The following is a 24,025-nucleotide window of genomic DNA, read 5'->3' on the forward strand; positions in this document are numbered from 1 at the left end:
TGCAAAGCTGGTTTTACAAAGGCCTAGACTGAGTTAGGTATTTGCAGATAAGAGCAGTGCTCCTTATCATTATCTCTCCATCCTTAACAGGAGCCAGCAATATACTAGTTAATCGCATCGAATGAAGAAGAAGAGAGAGGTCCGCGTCAAGGACAGACGGTTATTGTCCGAAGCTAAAATCAACGAAATAAGGTTTGTTTATTAAAAACTAGGAATAATAATTTCCTCGAACCTACCCCATTCACAGAGTATTTTTACAATAATTTGACAGCTGAAATTGCTGTCAATCTCAATGACAATGACATAATGTTAATGACAGATCTGCAAAAATCTTTGTTTTGTTTTGGTATGATGCCGAAAACCCAAACGAAAATCTCAATCTTTGTCCTCTAAACACTGTATTTCACTATCTTTGATTATCTAATATATACAAACAAGTCGAGCTACCCATGGCGTCGGCCACAGCGGTGGTGATAGTGCGGCGGGCGCGCGGCGGCGCGGCGGAGAATGCCGCCCGTAGTGCCTTGATACGAGACGGGTTTAGTCAACTGACCGGCGCTGCTTTCTTGTCTTTCATGTTTTCTGAGGTAACTGGAGAATAATGAAGAATGACAAACATAAATTAAAGCATCTAAGCGAGCTTCCCTGAAAGGTTTCCCATTGGGATCCCGTGCTTTGCGATTCTAATTTTAAGTGATATTACCGAGATACTGTGTGAAGAGATGCGCTGATCCACTAGGGAAATATTCTATAATACTGATAAAACTTTTAACATTAAGTCCACCCTTTGTACTTTTATTTGTAATATTTGTTTAATAAAGACTTAAATAAATAAAAACCTAAGACTGCATTTCCAGTAGAACAACTGTTTAACACCAACTTAGTAGCTTAGCAGCTACAGTATGCCGTGTATTTTTTGTTAGTATTGCACTCACTCTACCTCTCTGCGCAATTAGCATCTCCCTTCTGATCTCGTTGCCTCAATGCATCTAATTTCCTTCCAGCTATCCCTACAAGTGGTGGTGCTGATCGGGGCAGTTCTGTTCATATTCCTGCACGCTCCACTGTGGGCACTGCTGTCTGTGCCTGTGGTTGTGGCTGCCGTGGTCTATGTGTGCGTGGTGGTCACACATCAGGCACTAGCTGACAGACATACACAGGTAATAGAATATTGAGCCTGTTGTTTATTAGCAGGACTTTGGTTTAAAGGTTTTTGTGTTAAAGATATATTTTATCAGGAGAGGTCACATTACCATTAAGTCTTTACTACCTAGCCCATGTATAATCTTAGTTGTTAACCAAAGCTCTGCATAGGATTATATTGAGCAAGAACCAAACTTGGCAATTTTTGCAAGCACCTATATCGTAAAATTTTATTATTACTTATGTATAGTTAAAACAACAATACAACTGAAAATCAATCAATAGTTTTCACTAAAATTAACCAACATAATCTCTCTTACAGATGATGCTGAAAGAGGAGGAGGGTCTAGTAGCGGAGCTGCGCGCGCCTCTGGGGGCGACCCCGCGTGACGTCACCCTGCGCGTGGTCACCGAGCCCCAGGAGCTGACAGGGGACGCCGCCGGGATGTACCCGCAGGTGAAGAGACCAGGATGTCCACCAGGGATTATATCTGCTAGTGAGAGAATCGCAACGAGTCGGTGCTTTTATTGAACTGCCATGTTTCTTAATCGACTCCGTTGCAGCAACCACTCGTCGCATATAGACCGTATGTTAGAAATGTTTGGCACGACGACAGTATCGACGCTAATTCCGCTACCCTAGTACAGGGCGCAAGATAAAAGTGACGCAATGCTAAACTTTTGGCACTTCTTACATCCCATGCTAGCCCTACAGTACGTCTAGTACAGATTTGATAGTTAGTTAAATTGCAAAAGTCGTAGGTACTAGAGGCCCAGATGATGCTAAAAGAAGAGGAGGGTCTAGTAGCGGAGCTGCGCGCGCCGCTCGGGGCGTCGCCGCGTGACGTCACCCTGCGCGTGGTCACCGAGCCACAGGAGCTGACGGGGGACGCCGCCGGGATGTACCCGCAGGTGAAGAGACCAGGGTGTCCACCAGGGATTATATCTGCTAGTGAGAGAATCGCAACGTCGTTGCTTTTATTGAACTGCCATGTTTCTTAATCGACTCCATTGCAGCAACCACTCGTCGCATATAGACCGTATGTTAGAAATGTGTGGCACGTACCCTAGTACAGGGTGCAAGATAAAAGTGACGCAATGCTAAACTTTTGTCACGTCTTACACCCCATGCTAGCCCTACAGTACGTCTAGTACAGGTTTGATAGTTCGTTAAATTGCAAAACTCGTAGACGTACAGTCAGCTGCATAAGTAGCTATACACTTTTGTACCTTGTCAATCTAACAAACCGCCTATCCATTCATAGATACATTGACGGATCGTCAGTTTGACAAGGTACAGAAGTGTATAGCTACTTATGCAGCTGACCGTACTAGAGGCCCAGATGATGTTGAAAAAAGAGGAGGGTCTAGTAGCGGAGCTGCGCGCGCCGCTCGGGGCTTTGCCGAGTGACGTCACCCTGCGCGTGGTCACCGAGCCACAGGAGCTGACGGGGGACGCCGCCGGGATGTACCCGCAGGTGAAGTCAAAAATGATACTTGATGATGAAGCACGTCTAGATAATTATGTGAACCCACCAACCCGCAGTGGACCAGCGCGGTGGGAAATGGTCCAAGCTTCGGAAGGCAGTTTAGACCTTGTGGATATGCACAGAGGTTCCACTCGAGAGAGCCAGTTGCAGGTACTTACACCCCCACAGAGAATAGAATAGAATAGATACTTGAAAATTTAAAACATAAGTTGTTCAGAATGAACGCCTGGGTCACCTCCTTTCGGCTTACTGTACCACTTTTGACAACCTGTAGATAGCTGAAACGAGGCAATCCTAACATTACCACTATTGTGTTTAGGAATAGATTTATAATAAAATACGAGAGCGATGTTCAAACCGTGTATTGGCTGTTAACAGACTACCCGACATCGGGTATATTACATCTACCTACTTACGCTAATATACCACAATCCCTCCACCAATAGAATACAACTATGCTAACAATCATATCATAGGTAAGTACGTAGTTGGTAAGTACATAATTAACTTTAACCTACCCTGAGACCTACACTGGTTGTCTGTTGTAAATTACAATAACTTATCTTAAATCTAAAAGTAAATCTTATCTGATTTAATCTACCTAAGCAGGTCTTACATGAATAAGTACTAGATTTTATAATTAGGGTTACAATTGCGTGTGGTTCTTTTCGGATGACGCAATGGGTTATCAATAAGGCGGGGGGGAGAAGGCTCCGTCGTCTCTTCATTGACTTCTGCAGGCGCTGCGGCGCCAGCGGGCGCGCTGCTGGCTGCAGACGGAGCGGCGCCGGCGGGCGGGCTGCCCCCGGGCGTGCCGCCGCCGCCGGGCGGGCTGGAGGCCTCCGTGCTCGTGGTCGGCGGGGTCGTCGGGCTCGTAGGTCGCGGTGGCCTCTCGCTCTCGGCTGGTCGAGGGGAGGTCATGGGCGAGTCGAAACTCCCAAATGAGTCGTCTGATACTTCTTCTTCCCCGCTGCTATTGTCTAATAATTGCTCTTCATCCCCTCCCTGATAAATTCCTTCTACTGGAGTCACATCGTCATCCACACTGTCCTCTATAAGACCGCCCTTATATTTAAGTAACTGGTCACAGTGTTTTCTTAATGTTGATTGTAAATGTGGAATGAAGACATTATACATTCTTGATCCTATTTTACTTTTAATTATTCCTTTTATCCACGTATGTTTTGTACCATTGTGGGAATAAGATTTTACGAGCACTAGTTCATCGATCTCAAAGTCCACACGCCTTTTTCCGCCGTATTGTTTACGCTGTAAGATCTGTTTTCGAATAACATTTTTGTTAGCTAATGACTCTGACGCATCCGCAATGTTATCATTATTATTACTATGAACGCGCAGGAGATCGAGACGGCAGCGCAGCGGCCGGCCCAACAACAGCTGGGCGGGTGACAAACCTGTCGTACAATGTGTTGAGTTGCGGTATTCAAATAGGAATGAATTTAATTTATTATTGAAATCTGTTTTATCATTATTTTGTTGTAAAATAGACTTTATACCATTTTTTATAGTTTTGACGGTATTCTCCGCCTGTCCATTAGACGCTGGGTGGTATGGTGCACTAGTTATGTGCTCAATACCGTTAGCTGTGCAAAAATTTTCGAACAAACTTGACGTAAAATTGGGAGCATGGTCGGTTACTATAGTTTGAACCACGCCAAACCTCGCAAACATGTCACATAGCCTAGCTATAATACTATCCGAGGTAGTAGACGTCATGACGTAGCACTCAACCCACTTGGAGTGCGCGTCCACGGCCACGAGCAGCTGCTTGCCGGGCAGCGCGCACATGTCGAGGTGCAAGCGGCTCCAAGCGCGCGCCGGCCGCGGCCAGGGCGCGAGCGGCGCCCGCGTCGGGGCGCTGCGCAGGCTGATGCACGCGTCGCACGACCCTATCTTCTCTTCTATGTGGCGGTCTATGTTGGGCCACCACATTCGCTTCCGTGCCTCATTTTTGGTTTTAACTACCCCGAAATGGGAGTGATGTAACTCGTTCAAAAGTTGTTCGCGAAATTTAGAGGGAATAATTACTTTGTGACCCCTCATTATGCAACCTTTTTCAACTGTTAATTGCAGTCGGCAATCGAAAAATGGTTTTAGTTCTGGGTCAGTGTTCTTTCTTGGCCAACCTTTACAAATATTTTCTGTAACTTTAATTAAAATGTGGTCGTTTAGAGTTTCATTTCGTATGTCATCGACCGTAATTGGTTTTAGTTCGTCATACATAAAGTTTATAAACAATGATTCGTCTTCCTTTACCGTCGTTTCATGACACATTGTTTGTGAACTTTCTATAGCGCGTGAAAGAAAATCGGCCACATTATCGCAACTTTTAATATATTGTATATTAAAGTTGTAAGCCGACAAAAACAACGCATACCGCTGCAACCGGTTTGCAGCTAATTCCGGGACACCTTTTTTACTGCCAAAAATTGAGATTAACGGCTTGTGGTCTGTTCTAAGTGTGAAAGGTTCAGCCCTACCATATAAATAATGGTGAAATTTTTTTATGCCAAAAATTATAGCTGCAGCTTCTTTTTGTATTTGTGCATAATTTTTTTCACTTTTAGACAGAGACCGGGAAGCATATGCGATGGCCTGTTCCTGACCGTCTGGCTGCCGCTGCGCCAGCACGGCGCCGAGCCCCGCCGGGCCCGCGTCCACCGTCAGCACCGTGGCCAGCGAGGGGTTGTAATGTGCCAGAACCGTGTCAGACGCCAACTCCTTTTTTATGCGTTCGAATGCGTTATTTTGGTCATCGCCCCACTGCCACGGACAATCCTTTTTTAGTAATGAATGAAGGGGCTCTAAAATACTAGAAGCATTTGGTACGAACGTCCTATAGTAGTTGAGCATCCCTAAAAATGATTTCAATTCCGTTACATTTTTTGGCTGGCAACAGTTTAAAATTGCCTCCACTTTCTTTTTAGATTTATGCAGACCATTTTTGTCTATAACAAACCCCAAGTATTCGACGGATTCCCTAAACAATTCACATTTGTCAGGTTTTACACATAGTCCGGCTTCCTGAAATCTTGTGAGTACTTCCTCTAACCTTTTTAAATGAAGTTCTCTATTAGGCGCGGTAATTAATACGTCATCAATGAAACAGCAGGTTCCTTCGATGCCGGCGAGCAAATTTTCCATGTTTTTTTGGAAAATGCACGGTGCATTCGATAACCCAAACACTAATCTTTTATACCTAAATAGACCTTTGTGCGTATTTATGCAAGTAAGGTTACTAGAAGGGTCTGCCTAAGGCCGCTTGCGGAGACTGAGAGTGAGTTGGAGGTTGAAGCTACTCCCACCCAGGCCAGTAAAAGGACTAGGTCGGAGGAGCAAACGCCGCCAAATCCACCGCGGAAGCAACCTAGGTGTGATGGGACCCCGGAGGACCGCCCCACCTATAGTGCCGCCGCCAGCTCTCTCAAGGTGGGAGTGCGCGATGAGCGAAGGGCCCTCAATATTGAGGACGTAGCGCTCTTTAACGCTGCCATCGAGAGAGAGCTCTATGTGACCGATTTTGCGCCAGGGACAGCGCCCGTCTTCGGGGGAGTGTCCTACGCAGACGGTCTCATTATCGTCACGTGTCTCAACCAGGCCAGTCGGGATTGGCTCTGCGGTTGTAGCAGCAGACTTCGACCCTGGGTGGGGGCAGCCCTGAAGACAGTTGAAGGGCAAGCCCTACCCAGGCCCGTGATAGCGACGGCCTTCTTCAAGTCCTTTGCGGAACCGAAGGTCCTCCTCGATCTGCTGCGAAAGCAGAACGCCGGTCTCGACTGCAGCACATGGCGAGTGCTTGGTAGGAGGCTCGAGAAGACCTTGACCTTCTCTCTCTCGAAAGACTCCTACGAAGTACTTAAGGCCGTGAATTTCCGTCCCAACTGTGGAATGGCTGGGGCTGTTTTCAGGGCCAGAGTCCCGAAGGGAGCAGCCGCCGTGGAGCAACCCACCGCGCAAACCACTCTCCCGGCGGCTCACTGCCAAGCTAGGCCTGATGGTTCGGTGGAAGCAGAGAGCCGAGGGGGGTCGAGCGCGGCGGTAGAGCCAGTTGCGGGGCCGAGTGGTATAAGTACTCACCGGCCGGGGCCGTCACGCGCGCCGCCGGCCGGGGGTGCTGCACCACGACCACGGGGCGGCAAGCCCGCGCGCCCGGGCGCCCGCAAGGCACCGGCGCCACGTGGGAGAGCTGCTGGAGCTGCAGCTGGAGTGAGGCGGCCCACGCAGCTGCCCTCTCTGGCAAAGGAGCACTCCAGTAAGAAAGCCTCCCGTAATCCCCTCAACAACCCACCTTAACCCACCAAGTCCCTAAACCTAATTCCTTCAACTTACCCTCCTTAATCTCCAAATCCTAAATCCTATCCCCTCCCTTCCTACCACCATGTTGAAAATCTTACAAGCCAACCTCCAACACGCGAAGGCATCCAGTGCCGTCGCGTGCAAGGTCCTCCAAGAGGATGGACTGGACATGGCTTTGTTACAAGAACCGTGGATCCATGGAAACACGGTACTGGGACTGACCGCTGCAGGTAACGTTTTATACAATACTTGTGGCAATAGACCCAGAGCTTGCATAGTCTTTAAAAAGAATATGAAATTTTTGCCGATTCCAGGATTCTGCACTGATGACCTAGTAGCGGCACACGTAATGCTACCCGGCTGTGAGGGCATGAAGCTCATTGTTAGCTCGGCCTACCTGCCCGGGGAGCACACAGATCCGTCGACGGCCCTCGCTCCACTGGTGGAGTATTGTGAGGACCAGAATGCCCAGCTTGTGATAGGGGCCGATTGCGATTCCCATCACACAGCCTGGGGCAGTACGGATACCAACAAGAGAGGTGAGATCTTGTTCGACTTCATCCTGACTAAAAACTTACTAACACTAAATGATGGAAACACACCAACTTTCGTTACACGTGCGCGTCAGGAGGTTCTAGATGTAACAATCTGCACAGATCTACTTGAAAGACGTGCTTGCAACTGGCATGTCTCGAAAGAGGCATCCATGTCTGATCACAGACACATACGATTCGACATTGCTCTCATAGGGAAGAGCCAAGTGGAGACCTTCAGAAATCCTAAGGCTACAGACTGGGACGTTTATCGACACCAAGTTTCGGAAAACCTAGGGATTATAAAAGGCTCCGTCAAATCCATACAGCAACTCGAATCTACAGTAGAGGAGCTCGGAAGGTGCATGTTAGATGCCTACGAGAACAGTTGCCCTCTAAAAACTAGACGCTCTAACACTAAGGTCCCCTGGTGGAACTCTAACCTGGAGCATCTAAGAAAAACAGCTCGGAAAGAATTCAACAGGGCTAAAATCACAAAGGAATGGGATTTGTATAGGAAAGCCCTCACTGAATTTAATCGCGAGCTCCGGAAGGCGAAAAGGCAATCTTGGAGGCGCTTCTGTGAGGAGGTAAAAAGCGCCCCTCATGTTGCGAAAATCAAAAAGATTTTGTCTAAATCGCCTTCCGCAAATCTGGGACTGCTTAAAAGACCAGATGGGACCTTTACTGAATCCCCAGAGGAGACTCTTAGGCTGCTTGCACAGACCCACTTTCCTGGATCGCTGGATGAGCACATTGATGCACATACAGGGCAGCAGCCTACCAAAATCAGGCCAAGTAATGAGGACTTGAGAAAAGCCTCACAGGTCTTCACTCCTAACCGCGTTAGATGGGCAATCAAAAGCTTCATGCCCTTTAAAACCGGGGGAGAGGATAATATATTTCCAGCACTACTACAAGAAGCATGTGATATTATCCTTCCAGTTGTGGTTAAAATCTTCAGAGCTTCTTATGCCTGGGGGTATATGCCACACCTTTGGACTAGGGTGAGGGTGACCTTTATCCCCAAAACGGGAAATAGAGACAAGTCCCTACCTAAGTCCTATAGACCCATAAGTCTCACCTCCTTCATGCTCAAAGCTATGGAAAAGGTGATCAATCTTCATATTAGAATGGGCTACCTCACACAAAACCCACTACATGTGAAGCAGCACGCCTATCAGAAGGGCAAATCTACGGAAACTGCCCTAATTGAACTTACTGATAGGATTGAGAAAGCACTAGAGGACAAAGAAATTGCCCTCTGTGCTTTTCTAGATGTAGAGGGTGCTTTTGATAACACCTCGACGAATGTCATTCTCAAATGTATGAGGGACAAAAACATCGACAACACCACACTTACGTGGATAGAATCGATGTTAACCAACAGGACTGTTAAAACAACACTCCTGGACAAGAGCATTGAGGTTAAAATAACAAGAGGATGTCCCCAAGGCGGCGTACTATCGCCCCTGGAGTGGTCCATTGTTGTCGACACCCTGCTCTGTGAGCTCAATGAAGCTCGCTTCGACACTCAGGGCTACGCTGATGATCTCGTCATAACCATCGTAGGCAAAAGCGCCAGCACGATTTCAGATCTGATGCAAACAGCCCTTAAGATGGTAGAGCGCTGGTGCAGGGAGTATCAACTCTCTGTAAATGCCAGCAAAACCATAATTGTACCGTTCACCCGAAGAAGGATCCTAGATGGTCTGAGACCACCGGTTCTCTTTGGGGAAACGGCAAACTTCTCCAAAGAAGCCAAATATCTTGGTGTAATCCTGATCAGAAGCTGACTTGGAATCAACATCTGCAGTACATAGCCCAGAAAGCTAAGTGCGCTATGGGATCGTGCTGTAGACTAGTTGGAAAAAAATGGGGCCTTAAGCCGAAGTTAACCCTTTGGTTATACGAAGCCGTAGTGAGACCTATGGTTACATACGGCTGCGTAGTATGGCACAGGAAAACCCAACAAAAAACCTGTCAAGATCTATTAAGTAGTCTTCAAAGGTTAGCGTGTCTGATGGCCACTGGAGCTATAAGGTCCACTCCGACAGCAGCGATGGAAGCCATGCTGAATCTGAGCCCTTTACACATACATGTGCAGAAAGAGGCTCGATCAGCTATGCTACGGGCTGCTGAAGGAGGCAGGAACCGATGGCACTCGGCTGTGTTCAGCTCGCTCCACCGAGAGCTTCTCAGTACCCATGCCATGGCGATGCCTTCCGACGCTATGGAAACGGAGTACTGTTTCTCAAGGCTCTTCTCAGTTGAGATACCAGAAAGGGAGAAGTGGAATGATGATAAGGCCCTTCAAACTTTCCGGTCGGGAGACATCGTGTGGTACACCGATGGATCCAAAAAGGAAGGCCTGGCAGGTTCAGGCATTTACGGAGAAAGGCCAAGAGCGCGCAAATATGCGAGCCTGGGAAGGTTTGCCTCCGTATTCCAAGCCGAGATATATGCCATCATTGGATGTGCATACGAAAACCTGGATAGAGCCTTCACTCGGAGGAATATATTTATTCTGTCAGACAGCCAAGCTGCTCTTAAAGCATTGACTTCTGCAGAAGTTAACTCCAAACTTATAATGGAGTGCATCCTCATCCTGAACATAATTGGAGCTAACAATAGAGTGACCCTGCGATGGGTGCCCGGACATTGTGGCATCAATGGCAATGAGGAAGCAGATGAGCTCGCACGTCTGGGAGCAGAAAGCCTACCGTTGGGCCCCGAGCCCATCATCGGGCTACCAAAATGCACCAGTCGTCGCGAGATCAAGGACTGGGCACAGAACCAAAGCTTAGAGGCTTGGAATAATGTACCAGGACAACATCATGCAAGAGCCCTAATCGTGGGCTATTCGCAGAAATTTACGCGTCGAGCTTTAGAGCTCACACGCAACCAGTTAAGGGTCTTGACAAGAACCTTATCAGGTCACTGTAGGTTGAACAGTCACTTACATAAAATGGGTCTGTCCGATACTCCAACTTGTAGATTTTGCAATGAAGAGGACGAAACGCCCATGCATATTCTCTGTGAATGTGAGGCCATCATTCACAAGAGAAATAGAATCTTGGGCGGAAGAAAATTAGCCCCCATAGATGTCAGGTCTCTCTCTCCAGGTAAGATCATCAGGTTTATAAAAGACCTGGGCCTGAATAGTGAGATTTGACTCGGCAAGGGGAGTCACAATAGATCTTTTAGGTCGCAGTGGCGAATGGGCACTGGTTGCCCTCCCCTTTTCTATAACTATAACTATAACTACTAGAAGGTTCATCGAGTAAAAATTGATTATACGCACGCGATAAATCTAATTTCGTAAATTCTACTCCCCCGTGTAACTTGGCAAATAAATCTTCTATCCGTGGTAGTGGATATTTATCCGTGAATAATATTTTATTCAGAGTAACTGAGTAATCTCCACAAATTCGAATATTGCCGTCTGGCCGCAACACGGGAACAATAGGCGTGGCTACTTCCGCTCGATCAATTTTTTCTAGTATGTCTAAATCAAGTAACCTTTGCAACTCGTTTTCTACCTTAGACTTTAACGCTAAAGGCACTGTACGCGGTTTAAAAAACTTTAACTCGGCATCCTTTTTAATTTTTAAACTAACTTTATAGTGTTTAAATGTACCAAGTTTGTCCGTAAACACGTCGGAGAATTTATCTTGTAGATTTCTAATTACACTGATATCGCTCGTTTCCTTGATATTATTACAATTTAAACTGCATAAATGCAAGTTAAATTTAGTTATAAAATCCCTGCCTAGCAACGGAAGCTGAGATAAAGGTGTGTTTATGACAAAAAACTTAATAGTTTGTGTTTGATCTTGTGATTTAACTGATAACGTCACGTACCCAGCTGGAGTTATTTGAGTTCCATTATAGCAGTTAAGCCGTACGTTACATTTGTTTAGAGTCGTAATTGGTGCGAACAATTCATTATATAATTCAGCCGGTAACACCGACACGGCGCTGCCGCTATCGATCTCGCATAGAACCGGTTTGTTATTTACGACAACTTGTAACTGCATGGGTTTACCGTTGATACATTGAATTGAGTAAATATCATAAATACCTTCACAGATGTCGTCAGATTCCGTAGCTAAAAAATTGTTATACTTTGACTTTGACTTGCACATTCGACTTAAGTGACCTTGCTTGTTACACTTTTTACACGTAAACTGAGCATAGCGACACTGCTCTTTGACATGATTATGATAGCCACAAACACTGCACTTTTTTCTTCCCGCTGTCGGAGCGGGCGCCCCTGGACGCATCGCGAACACGTCCGGGGCGCCCCGGGAGCCGCCCTGCAGCGCCTGGCGCGCACACTGGACTCCTTGAGCTATCTCCAACGCCTTGTAGAAGGTCAGTGTCTCGATATTTTCCGAGAACAGCTTCTCCTTTTCGCTTTTATTTAGCAATCCTAGCACGAACCGATCTCGGAGCGCAGTTTCCAACTCCGTCTTGAATTCGCAGAACTGTGCTAGACTGCGCACTCGCGCCGCCCATTCCGCTAACTCTTCGCCTGGACGTTGCTCAGCCCTGTAGAACGCGTATCGCTCGGCGAAAACGCACTTCTTTGATTGGAAATGGGCGTCCAACTTGCCAATCAAATCAGAGTAACTGAGCGCTTCCAATGTCGAAGGGAAAGCCAGGTCCCTCGCGACGCGGTAGGTGTCCTCCACCAGGGCAGTGAGCAGCACGGCGCGCCGCCTCGTGCCGGCCTTGTCCGACTCCTCCGTGAGGTCATTCGCCAGACAGTACTGCATAAGACGACTTTTGAAAATGTCCCACTCCTGCGCGCGGTGGTCGAACACGAGGCTGTTACCCAACACTGTATTTGTCGCCATTATCCCGTAATTTCACTAATTCCTTTTTGTAACTATGTTGCACAAACTTTTTACAACACGCGTAGATAAGTAACCCGTCGCCAATATTGTGTTTAGGAATAGATTTATAATAAAATACGAGAGAGATGTTCAAACCGTGTATTGGCTGTTAACAGACTACCCGACATCGGGTATATTACAACCACCATTTTCTAAACCCGAAAGAACCGAGCGAAGCCAGGCCATATAAACCAACCCCGCATTTCCTAAACCCTAGAGAGCCGAGCGAAGCGAGGCCATACATCAAAACTCAGCATTCCCTAAAGCCTAACCTTATCGGCATTTTCCAAACCCTAAAAAGCCGAGCGAAGAGAGGCCATTCACACCGACCAGCACAAACCTAACCGGTATTCCCTAAAGTGTAAAGAGCCGAGCGAAACGAGGCCATACAAACTTAACTGGCACATTCTAAACACCAAAGAGCCGAGCGACCCTTTTTGCAACACCCTGTATAAGTTTATGGTGCCAAGTAGATACCTAAATGAACATTAGTTTACCAATAACTATCTACTTATTCAGTTAAAATTTTAACATCGCATTCACGTCAACATACGGTTGTGTCCAGGGAGACATAGCCACACCCACTTGTTTCCTTAATGGACAACATTTCAAAAAACTAAAGCTGCTATAAATCGAAAACCATTTCGAGATTTAGCTCTAAAGGACACAAAAAAAATGTTTTTGTATTTTTTGGATGTATCATTTTCGAGAAAATCATAAAATAGTAAAAAAGTGCTGATGACGTCATGCATCAGGTGCGATGCATTTTGATGATCAAAGACTATAGATTTAAAAACAAAGTAACTGTCACTTTCATTTTTGATTGAATTTGACGTTTTATCGTGACGTTGTTGTTTATTTGGGTCATTTTCATTAATTCTGTTCTGACACTTTCTGACTATTTTTTTATTTATTATTAACAGATGACCTCTATATAATATGTCCCAGAGCATGCCACCGCCTACACAGCTGAAAAAATGCTTCTGCTTATTTTTTTACATGATAAGTACCTACTTTCCATCATCAGAAATATCAATGTCATTTGAAAATGACCCATTTGTTGGTTGGCATGTAAACAAAGTTTAAATGTCACTTGTCAGTGTCATTTATGTTTTTTTTCGAGACTCAGGCAATAGACAAAAATAAAAATTGAGCCTAATATGTGACTTCACTTCCGGTTTTAAAATAATTTACTTTAAAGTTAAAAATAACATGCAAAAATTAATGTATATACAAAATAAAAAAATACGGGTCCACTAATTTTCTATAATCTTTCCGAATAGCTAATAAAAATATAGGGTAAAGAAAATGAAATGTTGTCCATTGTAACTGTAGTCTGTTGTTGCAGTTGATAGGCACGGCGTCCATATCGGAGTGGCTCGGCGCCGGCCCGCGCAGCGCCGCGCGCCTGCACGCGCTCGCCGTCAGCAAGCGGTCAGTATAATCATCATCATCATCATCACGCTTAAGTACCTGCCTAATTAATTTGTCTAAAACATCATAGTTACCTAACTTTCTCCCAGAAGACAGATTTGATCTAGTCTGGGAACAAGTGCTCACTAGCCTTTTAATAATTTGATACACCCAAAAGTAGGGGATACAGGATATTGTGCCCAAAATACAGGTTACCCTAGTTTGGATAACGATGTCCTTCTTCCCTTTCTTAGTGAAAGGGAAGAAGGACATCGTTATTACCTATTTCAAATAAAATATTTTGCAATGTAATATTATAAGGCCAATTGTAACTTTTCATAAATAAACGTTTTTATTTATTTATTTTATTTATCAGTCCGTATCTGCCCACTGCCGGGTATAAGCCTCTTCCCTAAGGCAGCGTTCCCACTACGCCGGACCGGCAGATCTGCCGCGCCGGTAAATCTGCCGGAAGAGCTAGTGGCTGTACAATTTATATGAAGCTATTCACATTATCCCGGGTCCGGCATTTTTGCCGAGCCCGGCATTTCTACCGAACGTTTTGTCACTACGAATTGCCGGTAGAACGACCGGGCCCGGAGTAATGTGAACGAGTTTGTGCCGGTATCTGTCCCCCGCTCGCCCCGCTCGTGCTCCCCTCGCCCCTGGATGTAAAATGAAAAGAATGGAAAATCTTTCCCGTAAAATAGGGTGTACCCAATGTTTTCTTTTATTTTCCCTTCTATTAAGATACCACCACAACACAACAATTTCGTCGTCCATTGTGCGCGCAGGTCCAAATTCAACTGAGGACTGTCTGAATTTCTTCCGGGATCCGATGTAATGTGAACACTCTGTCCGGTGTCCGGTTTTCGGCAGATCTGCCGCGCCGGTAAATCTGCCGGAAGAGCTAGTGGCTGTACAATTTATATGAAGCTATTCACATTATCCCGGGTCCGACATTTTTGCCGAGCCCGGCATTTCTACCGAACGTTTTGTCACTACGAATTGCCGGTAGAACGACCGGGCCCGGAGTAATGTGAACGAGTTTGTGCCGGTATCTGTCCCCTGCTCGCCCCGCTCGTGCTCCCCTCGCCCCTGGATGTAAAATGAAAAGCATGGAAAATCTTTCCCGTAAAATAGGGTGTACCCAATGTTTTCTTTTATTTTGCCTTCTATTAAGATACCACCACAACACAACAATTTCGTCGTCCATTGTCCGCGCAGGTCCAAATTCAACTGAGGACTGTCTGAATTTCTTCCGGGATCCGATGTAATGTGAACACTCTGTCCGGTGTCCGGTTTTCGGCAGATCTGCCGGTCCGGCGTAGTGGGAACGCTGCCTAACACGTCATCTCTTCCGGTCCTGTGCGAGTCTAGTCCTAATCTTTCTTCTTCAGCAACCTCATTATTGGCACCTTTCTATGTATCTGTCATGGCGAGCTGATTTTCCGCATTTAGCCTCTAAGGTGGGCCATTATGCGTGAAATACCTATGCGGTGACTAGCTATTAAGCCATCCAAGCTCACGCCAGAGAGCCAGTAGACGACCTAGGTTGCTTATGACTTTCCGGAGGGACCCCGAATATTGGCACCTTTATTTGACGGTCGAATGGCGTAGTGGTTAGTGGCCCTGACTGGTATGCCGAAGGTCCCGGGTTCGATTCCCGGCTGGGGCACTCGGGTCTTTCGTGTTGATATTTATATTTAGTATGTATCTATCTATGTATTTGTGTAGATATATCAGGTGTCCGACACCTATAACACAGGTTCTGCCTAGCTTGGGGATGGATGACCGTGTGTGAGATGTCCCACATATTATTATTAATACATTTTCTCCCTCTCAGTTGGTGTAACCTGGGCATCGGCAGTGCATTAGCGGCGGCGGCGGCGCGGCGCGCGCTCGTCACTGGCAAATACACCGTGGAGGCTGCGGCGAGCGAGCTGCAGGCCTCCGCGCAACACATGTTCTATAAGAGGGGGTGTGTGTTACTGTTCCCGCTGCACGGGTCCCGTTATCGACATAGATAAAGATTACTTTATTGCGATTCGCCATAAATACGACGCGCATTTAAATAGTTGCATGTCAATAGCGGCACGGGTCCGTTGTCGACATAGATAAACATCGCTATATCGCGATTCGCCATAAATACGACGTTCTGATTGGTTTAACGCGCATTAAAATAGTTTATCGACGTCGATAACCAACCCGTGTTGCATATTATCATGATTATATGAATACCATTCCTGTAATGCCTGCCTCGCCGCGTCTAGTGAGGCAAGTAAGTAGGTGCGGGGGTGCTCGGCTCCAGCACCTGTGAGCTGCCCCCCCCCCCCTGGCGGCGGCGGCGGCCAGAGAGCTGCAGGCCGCCGCGCTACACATGTTCTATAAGAGGGGGGGTGTGTTATCTACTTACTGAACATCTCATCTGTCCCCGCTGCATGGGTCCGTTATCGACATAGATAAACAATGATATATCGCTATTCGATAAATAAAGTTAATCGACTATTCGCCATAAAATAGTTAATCGACGTCGATAACAGACCCGTGCCGCGGGGACATACCAGTAAGTACTTAAATCATTATATACCATTCATTTCATTCCTGCCAAAAAGAGCTGTTTGTGGACTTTTTTCAAAGTAACCTCTAAATTCTTGGTAAGTAGGTAAGTAGGTACTAGGTATGATGCATATACTGAAGCTACTAGGTATGGTATTTGTGACCTGCTCACTGCACACCCCAGCCGGAGTGGCCTGGGCATCGGCAGTGCACTAGCGGCGGCGGCGGCGCGGCGCGCGCTCGTCACTGGCAAGTACACCGTGGAGGCCGCGGCGAGCGAACTGCAGGCCTCCGCGCAACACATGTTCTATAAGAGGGGGTATGTTTAGTCTCCGCTGCATGGGTCCGTTATCGACATAGATAAACAATGCTATATCGCGATTCGCCATACATAAAGATGATGCTGCGATTGATTCAACGCGCATTAAAATAGTTTATCGACGTCGATAACAGACCCGTGCCGCTATTGATATGTAACTATTTTAATGCGCGTTCAATAATCAAAACGTATTTATGACGAATCGCGATATAGCAATGTTTATCTATGTCGATAACGGACTCGAGTAGTTCGAATTATAGTTATTATACGAGTACCATTCCTGTAATTTCTGCCTCGCCGCGTCTAGTGAGTTAAGTAAGTAGGTGCGGGGGTGCTCGGCTCCGGCACATGTGAGCTGCCCCCCCCCCGGAGTAACCTGGGCATCGGCAGTGCATTAGCGGCGGCGGCGGCGGCGAGTGCGCCGTGGAGGCTGCGGCGAGCGAGCTACAGGCCTCCGCGCAACACATGTTCTATAAGAGGGGGTATGTTTTCCAGTTCCAGCTGCACGGGTCCGTTATCGATATAGATAAATATTGCTTTATCGCGATTCGCCGTAAATACGACGTGCTGATTGATTGAATGTACATTTAAAAAAATTGTCTACGTCGATAACCCTCTCGTGCCGCACAGACAATCCAGTAGTTAAAATTAACATTATTATATAAGTACCATTCCTTTAATTTCCTTTAGGCTTAGTACACCCTTTTTGCCACACCCTGTATAATTAAATCTGTCTTTCCCCAGTTGGTCATCCCGAGGGTCGTACCACCGTCGCCTGGTCGGCTCGGCATTGACTCTCGTCATAACTCAGTACGGGAAAGACCTGGACATGGCGTGAGTACGACGCCATCTTGTCGCGACGCTAGCGCCACTGGGCGGCGGTGGCGGGAATCGGAACTAAAATCAAGATCTGAATAGAGTTAAGATTGTAATTTACTGTGTTTTACTGACTTTTATAATGACTGATTTGTAATCTCAACATTCCTAACCTTTTTATGGTTTATGAATTTATATTTTATCATGTTCAAACTTTAACTGTACTACCACAAAAAACCTTTGCTTTAACTACCACAACAAGAGTTTAAAACGAAATTTTACAGATTTTGTACACGTTTGACAGCGCTTAACACCTGTTAAATACGGTCTTAGTTTTTGTGGTAAGGCCCTAAGTTTCCACACTATAAAACAATAATTACTTAGCCAATCTTAAAAGCGATTGTCACATTGAATATTTGGACAGCACTTACTAATCTTACAGGCTATTACAGTAATTTCTTATGTAATGTATACGCATAATTATAGTCCTAATGTTAAGGTTTAACATGTAACAAACTATTTAGGTAAGTACTCTTATTATGTAGTACAGAATATACTCGAATAACAAAAATAAATGCATTTTATTTCTTCACCGTTTAATCATCAGGTACTTACCAACACAAAATGTACTTAGAATCAAATATCACATAATAGTAGTTCAATCATTGTAACATAACATAGCTTACAACTAAGGTTGATAATCCATTGGTGCGTTGTGTAGCGTCGTCGTCGTCCAAATGAACAATAAAAAAATGAGTAACAGCGACGACGAACGCACCAATGGGGCCTCACCCTTAAGATAACACAGATACAAAAATAACAAAGAAACTATTTTTTTATTTAAACCCACCAAAAGGGGAGTCTGTTTATGTCGTATTAATGCTCAGAAAAGGCTGAACCGATTTTAATTAACTTGTGCACTCGGTGAGTTTTGTTAATTAAGTCTTATTTAACCACTTATTTTTATCAATCGTTGGCCCTGCCAAGCATACCTAATAATTATAATGTCTATGTATTAATAAGGCACAGAAAATCCTCTATCCTAGACCAGTAGACAGCTACCATCCGTTACCCAGCAGAAGCTGTAGTTTGTCCACACCTACCACCACCTGAAAAGTAATTATAATTATATGTTTGTATATTATTTTTAACAAAAGTGAATTGAAATGGTTCTAAGTGAACAATTTTGTGGCGTTATAAAGTCATAAATCAAATATGCATTTTCACCGAAAAATATTATTTACGGCAGTGAAATATCCGATATACCTACACGTATCTTTGCAACAGAAAAAGTGCTGATACGGCTTATTTTGTTTTTATCGTTCACTCTTTCATTAAACAAGTTTATTTTAAATCTAAATTAAGGTATACAGCGACACTTATGCACCTATATGTAGGAAAGATTGCAGACAGTATGGTGAATGAACGAAGGAAAGAAGTCGTGAACTTACCTTCATTCTATCTGGATGATGTTTGTTTGCCGACTGTGTCGTCAGATGTTTCAAAGTCGCCAGAAGCTCCGATTCACTAGAGTTCTGAACTTTAATCTTATTGGATAAAGCTATTCCATCACCACTCATACTGTTATCTGCATCTCTTTCTAACATTACTACGTCTTCATCATCGGTTATAGAAATAACTTCACTTTCTAATTTAACTTCAATAACATCATCTTCGCTTGGTTGTTTATTTTCGTTAACATCATTTGTTTCCATTACTTCTGGGTTTTTAGTATTTAATTCTGCATCTCCGTCTAGCTCACCAGAGAGCATATTGTTTTCCTTTTCTGTCGCAAGACTCTCTTGAATGTTTGCTGTAACTACAAGGTCTGTCACTGAGACTTGTTCTTTCTTACTCGCTATATTATCACTGCCTTTTTCTGTCTCAATAATAGTGTCTTCCAGTGTTATTACCTCATTGTCTATAGCCATGTCACTATCATTTTCTAAGGTTGCTAACACTTCCTCCAAATTCTCACTAAGGATTGTAAGGTCCCCTTTTTCTTTATCATCTGCATTATGAGTTTCATTTTCTCTGTCATTTACTGATGTATCATTGACTCTTGCTATTTTATTCGTAGACATATCTTTTTCACTTTCTATTATTTCTATAGACATGTCACCTTTATAATCATTACTTTCTTTATCACACACAGAAGTACTATTTTGTTTATCAACATCTCCGATATCTTTACCATTTGTTTCAGTAACTTTTTCATTATTTTCTTTCACATCAATAACATTCTTAGCAGCAACTTTACTTCGTTCTCTTTTGCTCTCATTCTCGCCAGTATCGCCTCTCTCTATCGCTCGTAATGTTCGCCCGAGTAGTAAGACGGCTTGGTACTGTGTTTTAGCGTCGAGACCTCGCCATGATGACGTCACGAGGGGTATGAGAGTTTCCACAGTGACTGGTGTTGATGTACACTGTAATGTAAATACATATTTTTTAAAGAACTTTCATCTTGTATAAATAATCAAAAAGAGAAGTAAGAGTATAATCTGCCGAACAACCGATTTCTAGCACCACACACCGAAACATACACTTATATCGAGACGGGAGTGCCAGCATTAGTCAGAGGTGTTGAGTGTAAAACATGTTAAAATGAATTCTCTTTTCTGCTTCATCTTACTTAACTTATCAGATAGAAACAACCTAAAGTATAATAATTATGTTCTATTTGAATCGGTACTGTTCTTAAAACATATGTGTTCATTTATCAAATTCTCATTCAATAGTATACAAAAACTTTAACTTTTACCACTTCAAACAGAGCACCTAAACATACAAACCTCCATCCAATCACAGCCCAGCAGTCTCCTCAATGCGGCCCCCGCCACCGCGGCGGCGACGCGCTCCCCCCCGCCCCCCGCCGCGCCCCGCAGCGCCGCCGACACCCGCAGCGAGGCAGCCGGCTCGAGGGACGGCAGGGTGCAGACGATGGTGGAGGTCAGCTGGTCGAGCTGTGGGTGGTGCGATGTTTGCGTTGTGGATTTGCGGAAGCTTGTTAAAGTTGGAAATTGGGGGCTAAGTTTTTTGAAAACAAATAGGATTCTTTAAAAACGTTACTTATACCTACATAATTTTGTAATAAGTATTGTGTAAAATGTGGCAATGTGGCGTGGCAATTCAGGCAAAAATGTGTCCTAATAATTTTTGAAACAATTAATTAGTACACGTAGGTACATTCTAATAAACGCGCAGCGAAGCAGCTGGCTCAAGGGACGGGAGGGTGCAGACGATGGTGGAGGTTAGCTGCGCGAGCTGTGGGTGCGATGTTTGCGTTGTGGATTTGCGAAAGTTTGTTGAGACGGAAATTGTGGGCTAAGTTTTTTTTTAAAGCGAATAGGATGCCATCTCAAGACTTGAGTGAGAATAGGTTACATGCCTTCTGATATGCAAGCTATTATTACTCTGTTGAAATGGCGGGGCATGACGGGCAAAAATGTGTTCTTATGAAGGAATGGAGGCTGAGACGATGGTAGAGGTTAGCTGGAAGAGCTGTGGGTGCGATGTTTGCGTTATGGATTTACGGGAGGGGTTTTAGGGTTGATTTCAGTAAATGTAAAGGGAGTTTTCTTTTGCCACCAGGTACCACTCCTTTTGCTATAGGATTCTTAGACGTGGGGTTCAGAATAGGTGCCAATTCCATCTGTACTTATTATGTTAGGGTGTGGGGTTCAGAATAGGTGCCAATTCCATCTGTACTTATTATGTTAGGGTAAGTTTTTTATTACCTATGTTATGTTAATTTTGATTTCATTAACAAAATTACTAAATGATTAGTCCAATAACAAAATATGAGGATGAACAGATGATGCAGTGGTTAGTGATAAACAGGTAAAGGATCCCATGTTCGATCCCCGTCTGGGGCATATATTTGTATGTCCTATGGGTTTCTGTTTTAATAACCAAAATAACCAAAGTAATACATCAAAAGCATCATACCTGCGTCTCACTAGCCACATTATCCACCAGCTGCCTCAACACCGCGGCGGCCCCCCGCGCTCCGCGCCCCCGCGCGCCGCCCCCGCACGCACACACGCTCAGCAGGCTCACACACACATTGAGGAACTCCTCGTCCGTCCATGTGTCGTCACAGGTGAGGAGTAGCGTCACGTTGGTGACTAGCTGGGGGTGGTGGAAAAGTAATGGTTAGGTTTATTCTTGGCAGATGCTTAAAATTTTTGAAAAGGTTGGCATTAAGAAATAGATTTTTGCCAGTAAGTTCCACCAGGGTGCTTGAAAGTAGGCACACATTGGTTTGAGTTTATTATGTTTATCTGGAAATATATGTGATTTGCTGTTGTTATGTCTGTCTCTCTTTAGATAACCATACATAGAAATTATGATTGTTTAATAAAAGTTCATGATAACGAACTTGAGATAAAGGATTCTAAGGACCACTTATGATAATGTCCTCATAACATTAAAAGTAACATTATAATTAATGAAAATTTTTCCTTGTTATTAACCTAACCAACTAAAACTAGCTCCTACTTACACAATCAACCACCTTGCCCGCATCACTCCTTGCTTCCTTTAAACACTGCAACAGCTCTCTACAGAATTCCTTATCCCCTGGTACATTCTCTGCAAAAACTTCCAACAAAGCATCTAATGGGGGCAGAGCAGTGTCTGTAGGTGATGAAGGAATGACAGCTAATTGGTCCAAAGTTGCTGCTAAAGAGGCTTCACCCTCGGACCCTGAGGAGTCCGTGCCAAATAATGCTACCTCCCCGGTCTCTAGCCGGCAAGCCTGCTCGCGCAGGCGACGGATCTCCATGTCACGCATCGCTTCTTGAGCCCTCTGCAGTGCTAGTACATCAGCGTCGGGCATGTTTAGCTGCATCTAGAAAGAAAAGGGGAAAAAACATGTTCATTGCACACAGAAATTAATGATTGATAAAAATATACAGAGTGCATATTAATAAGAAACATTGTGTTCCACTGCTAAAACAGGTTCTCTTGGTACTCATTATAGTTATTATATTGGATATGTATGCAAAGTATTGGTTCCCAGGATATATGATTGCATTAAGGTTTTGAGGGCAGGCCAAGGTGAGGGGCTAGGGTATTAAGGGTGTCCTTAAGAGAGACCTGTGGCCTGGATGAGTGGCTGAAGATGGGTAACTATGGATTTTTTTTTTTTCAAATTCAAATGGTTTAATCGACGTAAAATTTTACAATTATTTGTAAAATTTTACGTTTGTGAAAAGTTGTAAAACTTACAGATTGGCTGTCGAATATGTTAACGGATATCGGCGGTAATTCGTCATCATCGTAGTCGCTCATGGTTAATATGGTTATGGATGTACGTGTTTTAAAATAACTTTTTCAATATCGTAATACTTATCGTGTTTTCGATATTTTTTTTTTTTTATATTAGGTTTAACGGCCCTGGATACGTGTCCTTTTGAGCCAACACTTGTTAGTTCACTTCACTTCACAGTTTGTTTATTGTATTTATGATGTATTTATATAGCGGTGCATAAAACTTCTGGTCAGCCAAAAGATCTTGGAGGCGTGTAGGTACTTCATCATCATCACAAACACTTTGTAGTTCAGTCACGAGTATCAGTCTGTGAACACCAAAACTTTGACAGTTAAATACGATGTGATTTAAATCAGCGTTATCTTCTTCACAAAAAGTGCATTTCGTATCTTGAACTAAGTTTAATCTCTTCAGGTGAGTCCGGGTCTGGCAATGGCCAAATCTCATTCTATTTATGGTGGTAATGAATTTCCGACAATCAGCTGTTTTATTGCGGTGGTACCAAGGTTGGGCGGGCGGGCTTCCTTGGATATCAGCATACCATCTTCCCTTTTCTTTGCTCGTCTCTTTCCAATAATCATGCCACAGTAATTTCATTTTGTGCTTCAGTTGAGAGTGGTAGTCAGTAAAAGGAATCTTTAGGTCTGTGGAGTGATCTTCATTGTGTTCATTTCTGGTTGCTTGGTCAACTATCTCATTTCCAGTGAATCCTCTATGAGATGGTACCCATACAAACTCAATAGTTTTACCAGTGTTGTACAAATCGTTAATTACATTCTTAATATTAATTACTAAATAATTTACAGAATATTTAGAACAATTATTTTTTAATGCAGTTAAAACACTTAAGGAATCTGAGAAAATAATAAAGTTTTTAAATACAATATTTTTAACATACAAAAGAGCTTGATAAATGGCATAGCTTTCAGCTGTAAAAATGCTACATTTACTGTCCAACTTAAAACATTTGGTAGATTTATTTTGAGGATCATAAAATGCTGATGTTACTCTATCTGCTGACTTAGACCCATCAGTATACAGAGAATACAAGTTATTAGTATCTAAAAATTGCAGTAGCTCAGCCTGACTATTAAAATTTTGTTTATTTACAATAATACTATTAAAATGAATATTATAGCCATGTCTGTAAAATGGCCATAAAGAGTCTTTGTACATATTTACAGTAATAGACTTTAAGTGAATTATGGTACGAAGTAATTCTGGGATATTACCCAATAATAATTGAGATCTATTTAAAT

General features: G+C 44.2%; 3 protein-coding genes across 3 annotated transcripts; 1 reads left to right on the forward strand and 2 right to left on the reverse strand.

The window, feature by feature from the left end:
• Window positions 1-341: 341 nt before the first annotated feature.
• Window positions 342-17,596, forward strand: LOC105398830. The gene is made up of 6 exons (XM_038111444.2): window positions 342-587; window positions 1,005-1,160; window positions 1,921-2,055; window positions 13,733-13,818; window positions 15,644-15,778; window positions 17,420-17,596. The coding sequence occupies exons 1-6, from the start codon at window positions 450-452 to the stop codon at window positions 17,511-17,513; spliced, it is 744 nt and encodes a 247-aa protein (XP_037967372.2). The 5' UTR covers window positions 342-449; the 3' UTR covers window positions 17,514-17,596.
• Window positions 17,597-18,329: 733 nt separating this feature from the next.
• Window positions 18,330-19,945, reverse strand: LOC105397770. The gene is made up of 2 exons (XM_038111744.2): window positions 18,943-19,945; window positions 18,330-18,600 (listed from the first exon to the last, which is right to left on the reverse strand). The coding sequence occupies exons 1-2, from the start codon at window positions 19,606-19,608 to the stop codon at window positions 18,550-18,552; spliced, it is 717 nt and encodes a 238-aa protein (XP_037967672.2). The 5' UTR covers window positions 19,609-19,945; the 3' UTR covers window positions 18,330-18,549.
• Window positions 19,946-20,944: 999 nt separating this feature from the next.
• LOC105379990 lies at window positions 20,945-22,860 on the reverse strand. Its single transcript, XM_048630496.1, has 4 exons — window positions 22,724-22,860; window positions 21,996-22,343; window positions 21,440-21,622; window positions 20,945-20,992 (listed from the first exon to the last, which is right to left on the reverse strand). Exons 1-4 carry the CDS (start codon window positions 22,784-22,786, stop codon window positions 20,945-20,947), a joined length of 642 nt encoding a protein of 213 aa, XP_048486453.1. The 5' UTR covers window positions 22,787-22,860.
• Window positions 22,861-24,025: the final 1,165 nt, after the last annotated feature.

Source organism: Plutella xylostella, chromosome 26 (genome assembly GCF_932276165.1).
Source record: "Plutella xylostella chromosome 26, ilPluXylo3.1, whole genome shotgun sequence".
NCBI lineage: Eukaryota > Metazoa > Arthropoda > Insecta > Lepidoptera > Plutellidae > Plutella > Plutella xylostella.

What these genes read in the sequence shown, in the direction of transcription:
- LOC105398830 (XM_038111444.2), top strand. Translation starts at nt 450, where the DNA reads ATGGCGTCGGCCACAGCGGTGGTGATAGTGCGGCGGGCGCGCGGCGGC. An exon ending in CCGCCGGGATGTACCCGCAG is followed by an intron (nt 2,056 to 13,732) that starts GTGAAGAGACCA and finishes CTGTTGTTGCAG; the next exon opens with TTGATAGGCACGGCGTCCAT. An exon ending in GCGCTCGCCGTCAGCAAGCG is followed by an intron (nt 13,819 to 15,643) that starts GTCAGTATAATC and finishes TCTCCCTCTCAG; the next exon opens with TTGGTGTAACCTGGGCATCG.
- LOC105397770 (XM_038111744.2), bottom strand. Translation starts at nt 19,608, where the DNA reads ATGTCTATAGAAATAATAGAAAGTGAAAAAGATATGTCTACGAATAAA. An exon ending in ATCATCCAGATAGAATGAAG is followed by an intron (nt 18,601 to 18,942) that starts GTAAGTTCACGA and finishes ATTACTTTTCAG; the next exon opens with GTGGTGGTAGGTGTGGACAA.
- LOC105379990 (XM_048630496.1), bottom strand. Translation starts at nt 22,786, where the DNA reads ATGAGCGACTACGATGATGACGAATTACCGCCGATATCCGTTAACATA. An exon ending in ACATATTCGACAGCCAATCT is followed by an intron (nt 22,344 to 22,723) that starts GTAAGTTTTACA and finishes TTTTCTTTCTAG; the next exon opens with ATGCAGCTAAACATGCCCGA. An exon ending in ATGTGGCTAGTGAGACGCAG is followed by an intron (nt 20,993 to 21,439) that starts GTATGATGCTTT and finishes TCGCACCCACAG; the next exon opens with CTCTTCCAGCTAACCTCTAC.